The 15,664-nt window shown below is 39.6% G+C and overlaps 1 protein-coding gene across 2 annotated transcripts; it reads left to right on the plus strand.

The window, feature by feature from the left end:
- Nucleotides 1-877: 877 nt before the first annotated feature.
- On the plus strand, nucleotides 878-15,577 carry LOC307038595 (rho-related GTP-binding protein RhoC). Of its 2 annotated transcripts, none has more exons than XM_079680107.1 (5): nucleotides 878-1,008; nucleotides 9,572-9,732; nucleotides 11,553-11,673; nucleotides 11,987-12,117; nucleotides 12,936-15,577. In XM_079680107.1, exons 2-5 carry the CDS (start codon nucleotides 9,577-9,579, stop codon nucleotides 13,107-13,109), a joined length of 582 nt encoding a protein of 193 aa, XP_079536233.1. In that variant the 5' UTR covers nucleotides 878-1,008; nucleotides 9,572-9,576; the 3' UTR covers nucleotides 13,110-15,577. The 2 variants fall into 2 exon arrangements, with proteins under 2 accessions (XP_079536233.1, XP_079536234.1); XM_079680108.1 differs by having other exon boundaries at nucleotides 9,575-9,732.
- Nucleotides 15,578-15,664: the final 87 nt, after the last annotated feature.

A 15,664-nucleotide genomic window follows, 5' to 3' on the forward strand; every position in this document is an offset into this window, starting at 1 on the left:
ATTTTCACGTCAGGAGAACAAAAGGTGTTAGAATATGAGTGTACCAAGCAAAATAATTATTTATATTCTTTAAAAACCAACAATTACATAATCAACCAATGATGTCAGTGCAACTGTGAAGGTTTCTCAATTCTCTAACCGCCTGCTGCTCCCCCTCCTCTCTCCTCGGTTCCCCTCCTCGACTCCTCCGCTCGCATCTCCTGTGGGCAGGACTAAGACACGAGGATAGGAGTCGAGGAGGGGAGTCGAGGAGGGGAATTAGAGAAATGAGAAACCTTCTGTGTCTCTAGTTTGGCAGTTGATTGAAAACATTTGTACAGTATTGGCTTATGTACACACATTATATTACTATTGGGACTCAGTATACTATACTAGTTATACAACCATTTTCCTACTTGTCTACTATTTAGTAAATGCACCATAGGAAATAATATTAGAACACAAGATTGTGTATCGTAAAAAACAGGGACCTAGTACTTTAGTGGTACACATTTGCAAGTAATTGAAAACATTTGAGACAATGAACCACTTGTTTATTTTTATTTTTATTATAATAATAATAATATTTTTAATTATTTTATTTTTGTTGTTATTAATATTACTTTCAATATTTGTATTCCTACTTAAATAGTTTGTATTGTTTATTGTACTGTTATGCATTCTTACTATTATTATTATTATTATTATTATTATTACAATGCTATTATTATTTTTAATTATTTGTATCATTGTTTGTGTTGTTGTTGTTGTTATCGTCGTATTAACTAGATATTTTTGAACAACTTCACTTCGACAACATGCCTTTTTTATTTTGAAAGTCCTAAACGGAATCACTCGTCAATTAGCCTGGCCTTGGTTCTCGCTCGGGTGGGTGGGAGGGAGGTTCTCTACTCGTCTTTACAATGTGCGAATACTGCAGCAAGCATACAGTGTGTGTATGTGTGTGCCACGACCCAGAGAAAAGCACGGATTAACATTTATAAAAACTTCTCTTCCGGCTGCTAACAGGTAATTATGAAACGGAATCTGTAGCTTATTTTGCCTAAATGTTGTTGTTTGACTCAAGTCGACAGTTTAATTATCTCTCACTTACTTTGGTGAGAGAACAAGGTGGTGGCTTGCCTGACATCGTCTTTTTCTCTGCTCAGGTAGTAGTTAAATCCCACATACATTAAAAATGATATCCAGTGTGAGTTTGAGGGCAGGGTATTTCTGGACAACTGTTGATAGCTTCGTTGTTATTAGTTTTAAAGTCAAGGCCGAGATGATGTTGGTACTTGCTGCGACCTCAATACGACACTCCGCATGCAAACCTCCTAATGAGCCATTTCTAATCCCGGGATCACTTAATTTCTTCATCCTTAACACTCACAACTCTTAGAGGGCGTTGTTTTAACTGCGTACAATGATTTGCACACACAACCGAATATGTGGAGAGTTCAATCTGGTGAGTTATTTAGGCTGAAACAACCAAGTTGGCTTACAAGTATCTTAACCTCTTAACCCCCACTGAGCCGCTAGTCAGTCATAATAAACTCATGGTGTGCAGCCAAGCGTTGTCCAAATCCTAACTTCTTTATTTGAAATGTTAGTTGACATGGCACAGTCACAGATATGTCAGGCTTCTTTCACGTGAAATGTGAATACAATGATGCTCAACAAAATATGTCCATTGGTGCAGCCATTACAAATTTGGAGTCATGGGTTTGGGCATTTCACTAGGTATACATGTCATATAGGCTCTAATGTAGTGCTGGAACAAGATGATACAACATAGACAAATGTCCAAAAGGATGATTATTCAACCTTGAATATGTTTGGGAGGAAAGTAGGTGAAAGAAAATGGTTGTTAAATGTACCATTCATGAAAGATGACAATATATTGTCCTCATTCTTTTGAACATGTTCAAATGCATTTGACAAGTAACCAACATGTGGCCTCAATGCTTAAATATTGTGAATACACTTGCAGACATATGTTGATGGAAAAACGTAGTTTTTAAGAAATCAATTCAATTAGGAATGCCAGTGTTTCAGTAATGGAAGTTTAAATAATTTCATCAGGCGAAAACTGCTATTAGTCTCTGGTTCCACTTTCTTAGATATTAATCTTTGCTGCTTATTTTATATTTAACTTTAGTAAATATATCATATGTCTGGGTTATGGGCTCAAAGTCAGACGAAAACAAGATATTTGAATATTTTGAAATGGGCCATGGGAAATTGTGATTGTCAACATTTGTAAAGACTTTGATTTAACTCAAATAAATATAGTTGCAGCCCTAAAAATTTAAGAAATTGGTGAACAATATAAATCTTAATTTTACAGTACAAATTGATGTCTTCAAATGTAATGTGTCATTGTCCTGGATGGTCATTTAAATATAAACAAATCTTGACATTATAGATCAAATGTTTGTTGAATTAAAATAGAAAGTAACTGCCTGATGTCCCTGGAGGAACAACCAGAACTGGTATGTCTGCTAATGTCCTCGGCTATTGAACAGAAAGTGAGTCATGAGGTGTCATTTCTCTCACAGCGGTGTGTCCTCTGCCTCTTGTTTTTGACTTTGGATAACACGCTCCAGGCTGACTCAACCCTCCTGTCTTGCCCTACTTCCTCAATAGGCTTTACAGGCAGGAGTACCTTCTTTCAGTTTATTTATAAATTGCTGCTGGGCCCATGCTGTAAACGTAACCAGGTTGCTAGTCATTCATTTTAAAATGTCCAATCGTAAACATTGAACATTGCTTCAATTTTTTTTTATTGTCGAATATATCATTGACATAGACATGGATAAAAAGCCTTGGTTAGTGTCCTCAGGAGGCCTTAAGGCAGAATTCCTACATGGTTTTATTTCGTGGTTTGACTTGTGGGACATTCTGTAATTTCCATGGGTGTACCAGTAAAGGCATTACTCAGTGGAACAGTGGAGCTGGTGTGTTTGTAACAAAACGCCCAAAGAATGTAAGAGGCTGACCTGATCCTCTGTATAAACTCTTGCTGTTGTGTAACAGACTCCCATTTCAATTTGATGCACTTAAGTACAAGTCTTACCCAGGAATCTCTGCATCTTACCCATAAAAGCCTGATCTTAAACAGCCTGTAGCTTTCTTGTGAGATATGTTTTTTGAGTAACCACCCAACGTCTGATCCTGCATGTGATCTGATGTCAGCTTCAGTCAGATAAGATGTGTAACACCCTGGTTAAAGGTGGTGCAGGCAGACTGAGTCACAGGCTGTCTGCTCTGTGTCAGCCACAACCTTTGCCAGCTTATGAACTTTGGCCCATATCTCAGGTAGAAAGATTCACAGAGATCTGACGACCCTTCATATCCAAATGTTTCCCTCTGTTTTAAAATGCCAAAACAGTATGTTAGCTTGTATTTATTGAAAAAACAACTAACTTCCTAGAAATGAGAAGTAGTTTAGTCGCCAAACATGGAGGCTTTGCTGTAAAAATCACATCCCTAAAGTACTTTAAACGTCACTTTCATAGTGAAGTTAAGTTTAGCGTTTGATCTTGTCCAATAGATATTTAGGTTGGACTTGTGATCTCTGGGCAAATGTTTATCTGTCATACTGACCCACAGTTGATATCCAGCCTTGGCTTTATTCCTCTGTTTGTTATGAAGCCTATAATATGCTAACTCTTTTGTAATGGCAAAAATCTAGGATATAATTCTTCAATGGTCTTATCTGATCTTACTGAGTCCAGTGTAGTGTATAAGAAAGAGATGCAGGCCTGGGAATCATGTCGGAAGACCAACATAATCACACTTTGACTCATTTTTTGTAATGTTTGCCGGACCACAGAACGAAAAAAGTCATTATGCAGGAAGAACTTGTTTATTGGTTGGATGTGTGTCTACATTCAACATTGTGTTTTAATTAAAACTCGTATAAGGATTGAAAGGCAGCTCTACCTACAGTCACGCTCTGCTCCGTGCCAACTGCTCAGCTCGTTGCATAACTCCTGTTGTCTGCTTTAAGCCTCAGCAAACCTCCTTAGAGAAAGTGTTACCCAGTAAAAATAGTTGTATGAAGACATTTGCTTTCCTATGTTTAAGGCTGCTATCGTTGTTTTTTGGATCAAGTTTTATGAGTCTTAAAGTTTTAACTTTACACTTTTTCTGCTATATTGCTTATTGGCTTACTCACACATACTGCAACGGCATCCATCAGTTATTGTTATAATATTTGTTTATGTTCACCTACTTATTGATCTCATTATTTTCAATATGAACTTTTCTTTGGATAACTGTTAAAGGTGGCGTAGGTAAGTTTGACCGGCTCGAGATACACTTTTTGTTATATTCCATGGAATGCTCTTAACATCCCGATAGCAATGAATATCTTAAGAGCTTTGACAAAGAAAACATAGCAAAAATGTAATCTGTGCAAGCCGTAGTACTTTAAAAAGCACGACCAATCATTTTAGCCGGCCCGGCTAAAATAACTGGATGGCCTACCTGCCTGTCAGCCTTCCATCTGTGCACAAACTTATCTCGTGCCCTCATTGGTCATGTGCGCGTTCGTGTGTGTTGGAGGAGGGGCTCTGTAAGGAATTCGCAGATTTTCTCCGGTTGTGTATTTTCAAATTCTAGCGCACTCGAGCTGGTTTCTCCAAAATGACCTACCCCACCTTTAAGTGAATCAAACATCCAAATATAAGGAAACATTTATCTTGAGTTTACTTTATTTGTCAGACCAACCATTTAAAATCCTTAAAGCATTACAGTTTTAAAATGTTTTAGAAAACAAAACAACAAATTGCTATAGATAAGGAAGCTAATGCCAGGCAAGCTTTACTGATGAACAAAAATGATCAAAATGGTTGGTAATTGATATTCAGTTTTCTGACTATTATGATTATGATTAAGTGTCAAATTGTGTCAGAACTTGTTGACGTAACAACCCCCGACCTCTCCTAATATCACAACGTGTTATTTTTCCATCTTTGTTTTGGTAGTTTGGATTGAACAAGCACTACATTAAGTAGTTAATTTAAGAGGTTCTGGTGGGCAGATTTTGGACAAAGCCAGCCTATAGTCTCTCTTTCAATGCTAAACCAAGCTAACATGCTGCTGTGGGTAGCTTCATATTTATAGTACAGACTCGAGACTGGTATCGATCTTCTCACGTAACTCAAGAAAGCAAATAATCCTATTTCCAAAAACTACTCATCTAAATTATGTCATTGAGGTGTGCCACCTGTTTAGCCAGCCCTGTTTGAGCAATCATAATCTCAATTTAGTCCGGAGAAGAGATACATGAGATAGAAGAAATTTAAAAGTTGTACCTCTTCATTCTTGTATTTGAATGGAACAATAGGGAAAAGGAAAATCAGTTCTTGGTAGAACTGCTTGCATCATGTAGGGATTTAATCGGACCTGTGTTAAAACAACATATTCGTCAGTGTTATTATGTTATCTTTGCATACAGTCTCTCTTCTGATCTTTTAACATGCAAACACAGTGTTCCTGCTGTCTCGCTGTAAATAGTTGGTCATCATTCAACCTCTGCATGATTGAAGACTTTATAAATATGAGAGAGCATTTTTGTTCCTCTGGATAAATCTCAGTTGTGTTGTGTAAAGTCACTCTGACAGGTAAATGAAAGTGTCTGCACCCTGATCTGAGTAATGGTTATGTAGAGCCAAAAGAATCATGTTGAACCTTTTCTGCTCTGTCACCGCTTTCGTTAGAGTGGTAAATCGCTAGTTACACCGTAGCTTTTATCCAGAAGTGTGGAGGTCAAAGGTCAGTCAGCTGATACTAGCTGCAGATCAGAGGGGCCCATTCACATGTTGTGATTGCATCAGGATGGTGAAGAAGATGAATACTGGCTCTAACGTGTTGAACAGACTTTAACTGGATGACGGCACCATGTAATCGGTTACTATTAGCAACCACCTTAACTTCCTCCTCAGCCTTTGCTGTCATTTGTATCCATTAGCACTTAAATAAAGGGCATCAGTCAGAAATTAGACACCGTTTTTGAATGTATCTGAGAGGGATGCTCCGATTACCAATGTTGGGGCCGATCGCCGGAATCAGTATTGGCCGATGCCGATCTGATCGAGTGGGTGGGTGGGGGCTATGGGGATCTTCCATTTAAAGTGATGTTTACAACTCAGTTAATGAGGCTCATTCACTGGAGCTTCCACAAACAACAACCAACATAATTATTACATTCAAATGAAGTACATTATTCAAGTTTACATTAACTTTGGATAATAACACGGGAGAAATGAACGGAAGCGCTCTCTTTTCCTCTCTCTCTCTCTCTCTCTCTCTCTCTCTCGACAGCCCGCCAGTGTCCGTCTCATCATGCAGCTCAGTGTTGTTGGGATACTTTGTTTTTTAAAATCCTCTGGAGCAGAGAGAGGAGCTGTGGATTATTGTTATTGATTAATGCATCAGTGTTTCTTAGGGTCAAAAACACTAAACTCATAACTTAAAATGAAAGTGTTTAGTTTATTTAATAAAAGAGCACATGTGCAATGTGAACATTGACAGTAGATAGATTAGGGTTAGGGCTATAAATATGTATTATGAAAAAGAAGACCTTGAATTTCAGGGGGGCGCGGGGCTCCGTTGGGCACCAAGACTGTGTGTGTGTGTGTGTGTGTGTGTGTGTGTGTGTGTGTGTGTGTGTGTGTGTGTGTGTGTGTGTGTGTGTGTGTGTGTGTGTGTGTGTGTGTGTGTGTGTGTGTGTGTGTGTGTGTGTGTGTGTGTGTGTGTGTGTGTGTGTGTGTGTGTGTGTGTGTGTGTGTGTGTGTGTGTGTGTGTGTGTGTGTGTGTGTGTGTGTGTGTGTGTGTGTGTGTGTGTGTGTGTGTGTGTGTGTGTGTGTGTGTGTGTGTGTGTGTGTGTGTGGCGATGCTTAGCATGCTTGTGTACTTCATGTGTTGCGTTGCCTCTGGCAGCCCTCTCGGTGTCCCGCTCTGAAGGGGCCTGTCCAAACAGAACTGCAGCCAAAAGCTCCTCCCGGCTGACCAGAACAGGAAATGGATTGTTTTGTTTCACAGGGTGAGCTTCTGAGGCCTCAGCGCTGCTATCTCCCACTTGTCTTGTTTTGAACTCATCATCTAGCGCAGACAATCTCTGGGAAATAAAAGGGCTTCAGCAGGGTTTCTTTCTGTTCACTTTTATCGTCTATAAAGTGTAAGAAGTTAGTGAAAAACGCCTATCGCTGTTTTCTTCAAAGTTCAAGTGGTCATCCTCAAATGTGTTGTTTTGTCCGTCTAAACTTGAATATAAGTGTGATATGATATAAAACAGTGAAAAGCAGAACACTTCATATTGAAGGGGATTTTGGCATACAAATGAACTTACTAACTAACAATGAATCAATAGTCAAAATAGTTTGTAACAATATTAACATTGATAAGTTGACTTATCATTGCAGCTCCACTGTGCAGTTTCTCTGGAATCAGTAAAGTAGTCTCATTGTCGAAGCATTTGCAACTGCATCTAAAGTGATCACTTTTGGCCGTCTTTTACAGTGTATTCAGTGGCTTTTCTTCCAATGCTTTGTATTTCAATACATATTAAACATGTAGGACATATTTGATAGAACAGCCAAATTAAAATAAGTTGTTGGCATAGCTACACCAGAGTGAGTGGGCCTTTGTGCAACAGAAAGGCAATAACAAACCACGACCAGAGTTCACATAAGAAGGGATACAACCAAGATTTGAATACAGCTGTCAAACAAGCCCACACATCCAACATCTTAGCATGGGTTATGCCAAGTCTAAATATCCATGGAAACATGGCCGGGTAACAATATCCTCCCTTGTGTCCTTTGTTTTTCTTTACTCAAGCCATTTGTTCATAAAATGTATCTACTGTACTCTTACATAATTTATGAATATACATATTTATAAGCCTTTATTTCAGATCTGTTATATCTTATTCTATTATTTTGGCACTAAAATCCATACACAATAACTTGTTTTATATTCCCCAGAGTCTGATAGTCAATTTAATTACACAAAGTTTAAAAGAGCTGCAGCTATAAGGAAAATAGATAAAGTGATCAGATGATCTTTTGATTGATTTTATTGTAAAATAAATAAAGCAACACATATGTCCCAGTGTTACAAACGTGCATTTGGTGGTCTTGTCAAAACTGTTGGTTGGTTGGTTAAAACACAACATCATAACACTTGATGCTCTGGGAAATGGGCCTTTTTCTCATTGAACAGCTGTTTTGGCCTAGCTTAGCACACATTCTTCGAGCTAAGCTAACTGTCTGCTGGCGGTAGCTTTTAAAATGTTTTAAAATGTTAAAGTAGTTTCAATCTTATCATTCAAATCTCTGCAAGAAAGCAAATATGCACATTTCCCCACAAATATCAAACAATTAGTTATATAGAATACATGCAATATATGCTGTCTTTTTCTTTTACAACATAAACTCTGGCTGATGATTGGTTAGGACTATGTAAATGTTGGCAGGTAGTTTGAAATACACATTTTATCCCCCAGCCCTGTTTTTTTTAGCACGCAACTTAGATGATTTTGCCAATCCCCTGATCTGTAATGAAACCAAGCATTAGTTTGATAATTAATTTCAGTCTGTTTTTGTGATGATCTTAATGATTTGTCTCTAATAGTTATGGTGTTGCTATGCATTGAAGCAGATATTAAAAGTGGGCGTTGGGGCCGAAAAGTTTTGCCGGGAGCACTGAAGAATTAATTTCCCCTGATAAGTGGGTGCCCTCGTGAATAGGATTGCTGGAAAGACCGTCTGGCAGAAAGTGGATGAGGTGAGGATCCAAATGACTCCATCCATGCACAGCTGCTCCGAGGCAGCAGGGCTCCGGCTCATCCATCAGCTGCACAGCTGCCTCACCGCCCCCACCCCCCCCCCCCCCCCGCCCCACAGCCTGCACCCACCAAACCATTCCTCTCATCTGGGGTTGTCACAGAAAGGTTTTCTGGTTCTGCTGCTTTTATGGATTGTAGTTTGTGCACAGGAAACTGGAAACTGGCAAAAGCATAAATCCACCTATGTTTTGAAATGGTTTTGTTTTTCGTGGTAAATACTTGCATGGAAATGTTTTCTTTTGTAGTTCATACACCCACAACTCTGTAAGCCTCATGTAAGCATTTCCAGTTTAGCACTGGAACACGCAGGTGCAGCAGGTTGAGCTCTTTTTTTGAGAGGACTAGGATATTGTCTACTATCAGAGTATTCATGAAGAAGCAGCTGTAGAGATCAGAAGCAGGGCTGTGTTTTGTCTGCTCTAGGACACCAAGTAGTCCTCCAGAGCCCTCCCTCAGGGGTGAGGCAGGACTGTCAGTCAGCTGTCAGAGCGGTCCCCCTGGAGACAGGAAAAGTTTTGTACAACATTATGTTCCTGTTATGTTTTATAAATTATTTAAATATCTGCAGTGCGACTGTTGGGCTTGTTCCTAAAGCATAACAAGTGGAATCTCCCAAGAGGGCAAAAAAAGTAGTTTTTGTCTTTGTAGGACTCTTGATAATTGACACAGAACACTTTTTTTGAATGTCTGTTTGTGACTAATTCTTGTGAACACCCTTCTCTTGTTTCCCAGCAGAGATGGCAGCCATCCGGAAAAAGCTGGTGATTGTCGGTGATGGAGCTTGCGGGAAAACCTGTCTTCTTATCGTTTTCAGTAAAGACCAGTTTCCTGAAGTCTACGTCCCGACAGTGTTTGAGAACTACATCGCTGACATCGAGGTTGACGGAAAACAGGTTTGTAACCTAATTTACCATTAGCATTACAAAAGGAATATTGTAAATAAGGTCATAAATATGAAGGTGCTGGCTACATACATGAAATTGAACTAAAAGACCAAGGATGCTTGTCTCAGGAAAGTAAAGCAGTGACCTCACCATGTTTATGATCCATGTATAATGATGAGGGAAATCCCCCATTGTTTGGCTAAAGTTAGATTTCTAATTTATTTTTTGTATTTTAAAATGTTCAATATCTCTTTTAAAATATAAAAGTAAAAGATCTTTACAAATCCAGTCCAATGAACACCTCTTTAACGTAGAAATATCCAAAGCTGGGCAGAAAGCTCAGATTGGACAACCACTGCATGGGGGAGGGGTTTAGCAAATGGTAAGTTACATTTTGTGTTTTTGAAATCAGGTTCATTGATTCACAATTGTATATATTACAGAGTAGTGGGCTATAGTGAGCCGCATGTTTTGAATTTGGGACAGAAGTGAAACTTAGATTTTCATCATCCAAGTTTAGCACACTGATATTAACATGAAGTGTTTGATGTCTAAAATCGTAGTCAAAGGGTTTTGTCAGCGGGGTTGGATTCTGATCCACAGATGGCTTGAAGTTGTTATGAGCTTTTGTCCTCTTGATCCGACCACTGCTGCAGGATCACCACTGGGCAAAACAGGAAATGACTGTACTTCTCAGCTTCCTGTTCAGACAGGGAACAGGGATGACTGCTGGCAATCCCCCCTCTCACCAGGACCCTTCTGCCCGATAAACGTCTCTCATTTCCTGTCCTGTTCGCACTTAGATGGGGGGAAGGGTTAACTGTTGTGTTCTGGACAGGAAATATAAAGTTAGGGATCCATGGTGGACGTCGTTCTTGAGGGTGTCATCTCAAACTTTAAAGAGGATGGTCGTCCCATGAGAGATTCCCCAGCTGGATTCAGTTTGTGTTCGCAGACCCTTCATTTGCATCCTCCCCTCAAGGACAAAAACATGTTCATCCTCTCACCTTCAGTGGATTGAGCAGACTCTAAAAATAGCTGCTTTTTTTCCCTTTCCTTTCTTCCTCGGCAGCTTAAAAGTGGGAGCATAACTCTGACTATGTCTCAACAGTGTGCTGCCAGCTCCCACCCGCTGCCTCTGCAAACCTCTATTTTGGAACCGTAGACTGATGCTTGCGCTCTCTGTGCACTCACCACAATCTATTGTCCTTCAGCCATTTCCAGTATTTCAAACTTTGGACAATATTTTCCACTGTGAGACAGTATGAGAACAGAGTGAAGAACAGCTGTTAATGCCCTTACAGGGACAGAAGGTATCTGGTTGGGTGCTTGCTAATCTCCCACTTTCCTTAATTGAATAAATCAGTGGTGTGATGGGATGAGGACAGTCCCTGAACAGCACTGAGAACATAACGGCCTTATAAAGCTGATTAGGTCAGAGCTGCAGTGGTGAGGGGAAGCAGATATCTAAAGAAGGAACGCAGCTGGAGTAACTCATACAAATCAGATGTTATGATCAGAATGCAAGCTGCATGTCCAGAGTTATTCAGTCCTCACATCATTTACCTGCTGGTATTTGAAGTATTGACTGCTGGAAAAGAAACACACACGACATACCAAATGCCTCAAGGTTCATACCTCATACTTAAAATATTCACTGCTCTTCAAATATGAGAAAAGAAACATGATCACCAATGATATCGTGGCTGGATACATTTTTGTGTGTGGAGAGTCACTGTAAAACCAAGATGAATCCACTTTTATGTGTAAAATATTTGTATTTTTGTAAGTCTACTGCTTTTTAAAGTGTTTTACTCCTTTTCTCCCAGGTGGAGTTGGCGCTGTGGGATACTGCAGGCCAAGAGGACTACGACAGGTTGAGGCCTCTCTCCTACCCTGACACAGACGTCATCCTCATGTGCTTCTCCATCGACAGCCCCGACAGTTTAGGTAAGGAACTGCGGATATACAGTGGTCTTTTGGACAACAAAAGAACAGAAAACCTAAATAAAATACATGATATACTCCTATTGTTATCTTGACTAAATCAAGGCAGTTCATATCAGCTTAGCTGTTTGTTAAACGCTTAATAGACTTGATGAGAAGTAGGATTAGTGCAGCTAAAAACATCGGTGCCTTAGGCAGTCTGCAGAGCAATCCATCATGAGAAGCTCTGTGACTCTGCACCGCCTGTCCCTTTTTATAGCCCCAATCCCCCCCACCTTGTGTTTTCGGCTCACTTCTTGTCTCTCTCCCGGGACAGAAAATATCCCTGAGAAGTGGTCGCCTGAGGTTAAGCACTTCTGTCCCAATGTTCCCATCATCCTTGTGGGGAACAAGAAGGACCTGAGGAACGATGAGCACACACGGAGAGAGCTGTCCAAGATGAAGCAGGTACGGAGAGCATTGAAGGTCAATTAACTGTTGATCAGGTACAAGTGGGAGACATTTCAATAGGTTCAATTTGTAAAGTTCTATCTAAAACATTTAAACTTCCCGACAAATATAGCTACACCAGGCATTCAGAGTGATGACAGCACTGCATTAATAAAGCTCAAGGGGCTGCTTTGTTTGCATGTTTTCTCAGGTACTGATGAATGTGTAATCACAAATATGATTATACTATACGGTGTCAGTCGATTTGAAATCGAACAAAAACATGCTGTGATGTGCGTTACTGTAATCAGAATACATTTATCTGTAAGGCAGTAATGTAATGTGAAACTACATTACAGTTACTAAGCACAAAATGATTTTGTTACTTGCATAACTTTTCAACTATCTGCATAGCGGGGGGACAGATAAATCAAACGTCCACGGCTGCCATCAGACAGGAAAACATTTGCAAGCTGCCTGGACCAAGGTTATGCCACGATGGAAACTGAGCCAAAGAAAACATGAATGAAAGAGCAGTGGTCTTGTACAGTATTGTGCTTAGTTTAAAGATGTGTGCGGATCTGGGCATAAATGAGGTTGAACTTTATATATTTCTTTGTCATTTGACTCATGGTGCATCTCAGGTGATGTTACAGAGTAGTTCATAAATAATGTCAGTTGTGTAACTAATTACTTTCAGCAATGAATAATTTAGTAAAGTAAGGCATGACTTTTTTTGAGTAACTACCCCAAAACTGTTGATTAATCAGGATTAATTTGAAGACTATTGATACGTTTTGTAATAGTCTCTAACTATCCCTGCTCTACCCACACAGGAGCCAGTGAAGGCAGAAGAAGGCAAGGACATGATCACCAGGATCGGTGCTTTTGGCTACTTGGAGTGCTCCGCCAAGACCAAGGACGGCGTGCGGGAAGTTTTTGAGATGGCCACTAGAGCAGCGCTGCAGGTCCGAAAGCGCACCAAGAGACGCGGCTGCCCGCTGCTGTGAGCAGACCGGATACCAGGAGATCAGCTGACCGATAGGAAATAAAGAATCCCATTTAAAAAAAAAAAAAAAAAAAAAAAACATAATTGTTTTTTTAAAAAGGACTTACCTTTTACTAAATGGCATCTTAGTACGGTATCTCGCATTACAACTGAATACAGGAAATGAACTTTGTCTATATTACAACAGTGATTAGAATTGAATATTTAAAGTTTGATTTGCTTGCTTTTTATTTCAAAATCTATCTTTACTCTTACTTAAATTGTTCATACTTCTTTTTTGTTTTGATGTAACAAGGCAGTGACATTGTTTTCTTCACAAGCTTTAGCAGTGTCCCTCTTAGCCTGTATAAAGTCTTCATGTCTCCAGTCTGTCATGCTTCTGAACATAAGAGCTAGTGCCTTCTTTTTTTTTTTAAGTTTGTACACCACCATCTATTTCTCATGCTTTTAGCTAACATTTCAGATGAGGGTATCTCCATTGTGCTGTAGCCAGTGTTGTATTTGGGAGACTTGAGCAAAGCCACAAGTAAGGCTTTCAGTGCTGTCGCCTCATCGAGCACAACAAAGGGTTGCTTGTCATTTTTGTTGCATTCCCTCAACATTTGCCATGCTCAATTAGGATAAAGAGAATAATTACAAATAATAATGACATATAAGATTTGATAAGTAGTTTGTAACTATTGCTGATCTGTGCAGTTAGATTGGGGGGGGGGGGGGGGGGTGAGAACAGGCCAATATGACCCAGCTATGCACAATGACTGTTAGGACAAACAGAAAGAAGCCAAAGCTGAAACAGAGGGAAAAGCCTAAGGCTGGCGTAACAAGGGATTGTGTGTTTTAAAGCAGGCAACTGAGTTACACTCTGCTACAGTTCCATTGAGCCTGCCCTTGGACTCTGTGAGCTGGTCGGGTCAGCTGAGTGTTGGAAATAATGTTTAAAAAGCTGTTAGCCTTTGCGTGTGGATGTTTCCAGTCCAGTGACATTCTTTAAATGTTTGAGAGGAGTGTAGTCAGGTCCGTGAGGAGTTTGTTTTTGCCTGGTGCCTTCTCTGTTGTGGTGTGCCTTTGGTGGTTCTCTCCCAGACCGCATAGACCAGGGTGCCATGCCAACAAGGATCATGTTTCACTCATCTTAGTTCTTTGAATGGCTACACACAGGCTCAATTCAGCAACATGTATCATAGGTTTCCTAAGCTTTCAGTCTTTATAACAAAATATATATTTAGAATTAATCCATATATGCAGACTAATCTTTATTATATTGCCTGATATGATAGGTAACACAAATGTCCTTGTGCATCACGAATGAATTACAGGAAAATTACATAACTTGCATCCTCTTTAAGGAAAATCATTCATCTGTAGCTATAAAGTTTATCTCTGATGTTTAAGAGTTGTGTATTATTGCCAAAAAAAGTTAGTGCAACTGGGTTGATTCGTCTGTATATATATATCCTGATTTATGTTGGTGTTTGATATGTTATGCCTCAAGTCAAAAAGAGACATAGAATATTGTGAAATGTACTTAAAGCAGCCTTTGAAGACATGTCATAGACCGTCCACGTGGTCCTCTCAGAATACTCCATTGAGATATTTTTGCTGGAAATACAGCGGCTTGATATACAACACCTGGAAAGCCCAGTGACTGTCCTCAGGCTCACACTCCTTATGGCATTCCTTCTGTAGCGCATTCCTGTACTCTTCATGTCCCTCGGTTACTTGTTGCTGCCCGTCTAAAGGAGGGAGGACGTTGAAATGTGTGATTTCTTTGATCATGCATGTGATCTTTCAAGAAAACCAGTAATGGCAACAGAACTAACCACCTGCCACTTTATTCTAACCAAGCACATTTGAATAAGTGGAGAAGCTACAACATACAAACAGCACCATGTTAATGTTGTTACCTTACATCTTTCTAGCTCTATGCTTTACTTTATTGTGGTAAACAAGCACACCAACAAGGCGAAACTGATTCTTAAAGGCTTTTTATCAATTAAAACATGGATTTTAAGATATGTGTTTCATAGTTGTGGTATGATGTTCACAAGCTTAATGAAGTCAAGGAATTCCTGGGGATTAGGTCGGAGTAGATAGTCGAATAGCTTTCACAGCTGGAAGCGCAGCATTCTGATGAAAGCCTCTCCGAGCTGCAGAGGGTCTAGTGTTACACGTGTCACCAGGAGCATGAACAATACTGCTGTAACAGATAATGTTGCACTTTTATCAAAAGTTGTCCTTGTGATGTTGATGCATGCATGAGAAAAACATTGGTCTTTAAAGTAAGCACACACACAGCTTTGGAAACAGATTCAGCTCAGTTGTGCAGCTTTTCTTTCTTTCTCTGGAAGTATTTGAAAGGATAAAGAATCCAGATTTATATTAAGCGTATTGTCATGATGCTTTGTAAACGGGAAGTATTGTAGCTAAGGCTAACATGAACATTGTTAATAAACTATTTTTGAGACGATACTGACTTGTCCTTCCTTGATTCTCAGATATGGTTCACAGCGTATGATGCAATGGAAGGAGACGATTAATAAAAGGTTATGAAATGAC

Source organism: Notothenia rossii (genome assembly GCF_949606895.1).
Source record: "Notothenia rossii genome assembly, chromosome: 5".
In the NCBI taxonomy this organism is placed as follows: Eukaryota; Metazoa; Chordata; class Actinopteri; order Perciformes; family Nototheniidae; genus Notothenia; species Notothenia rossii.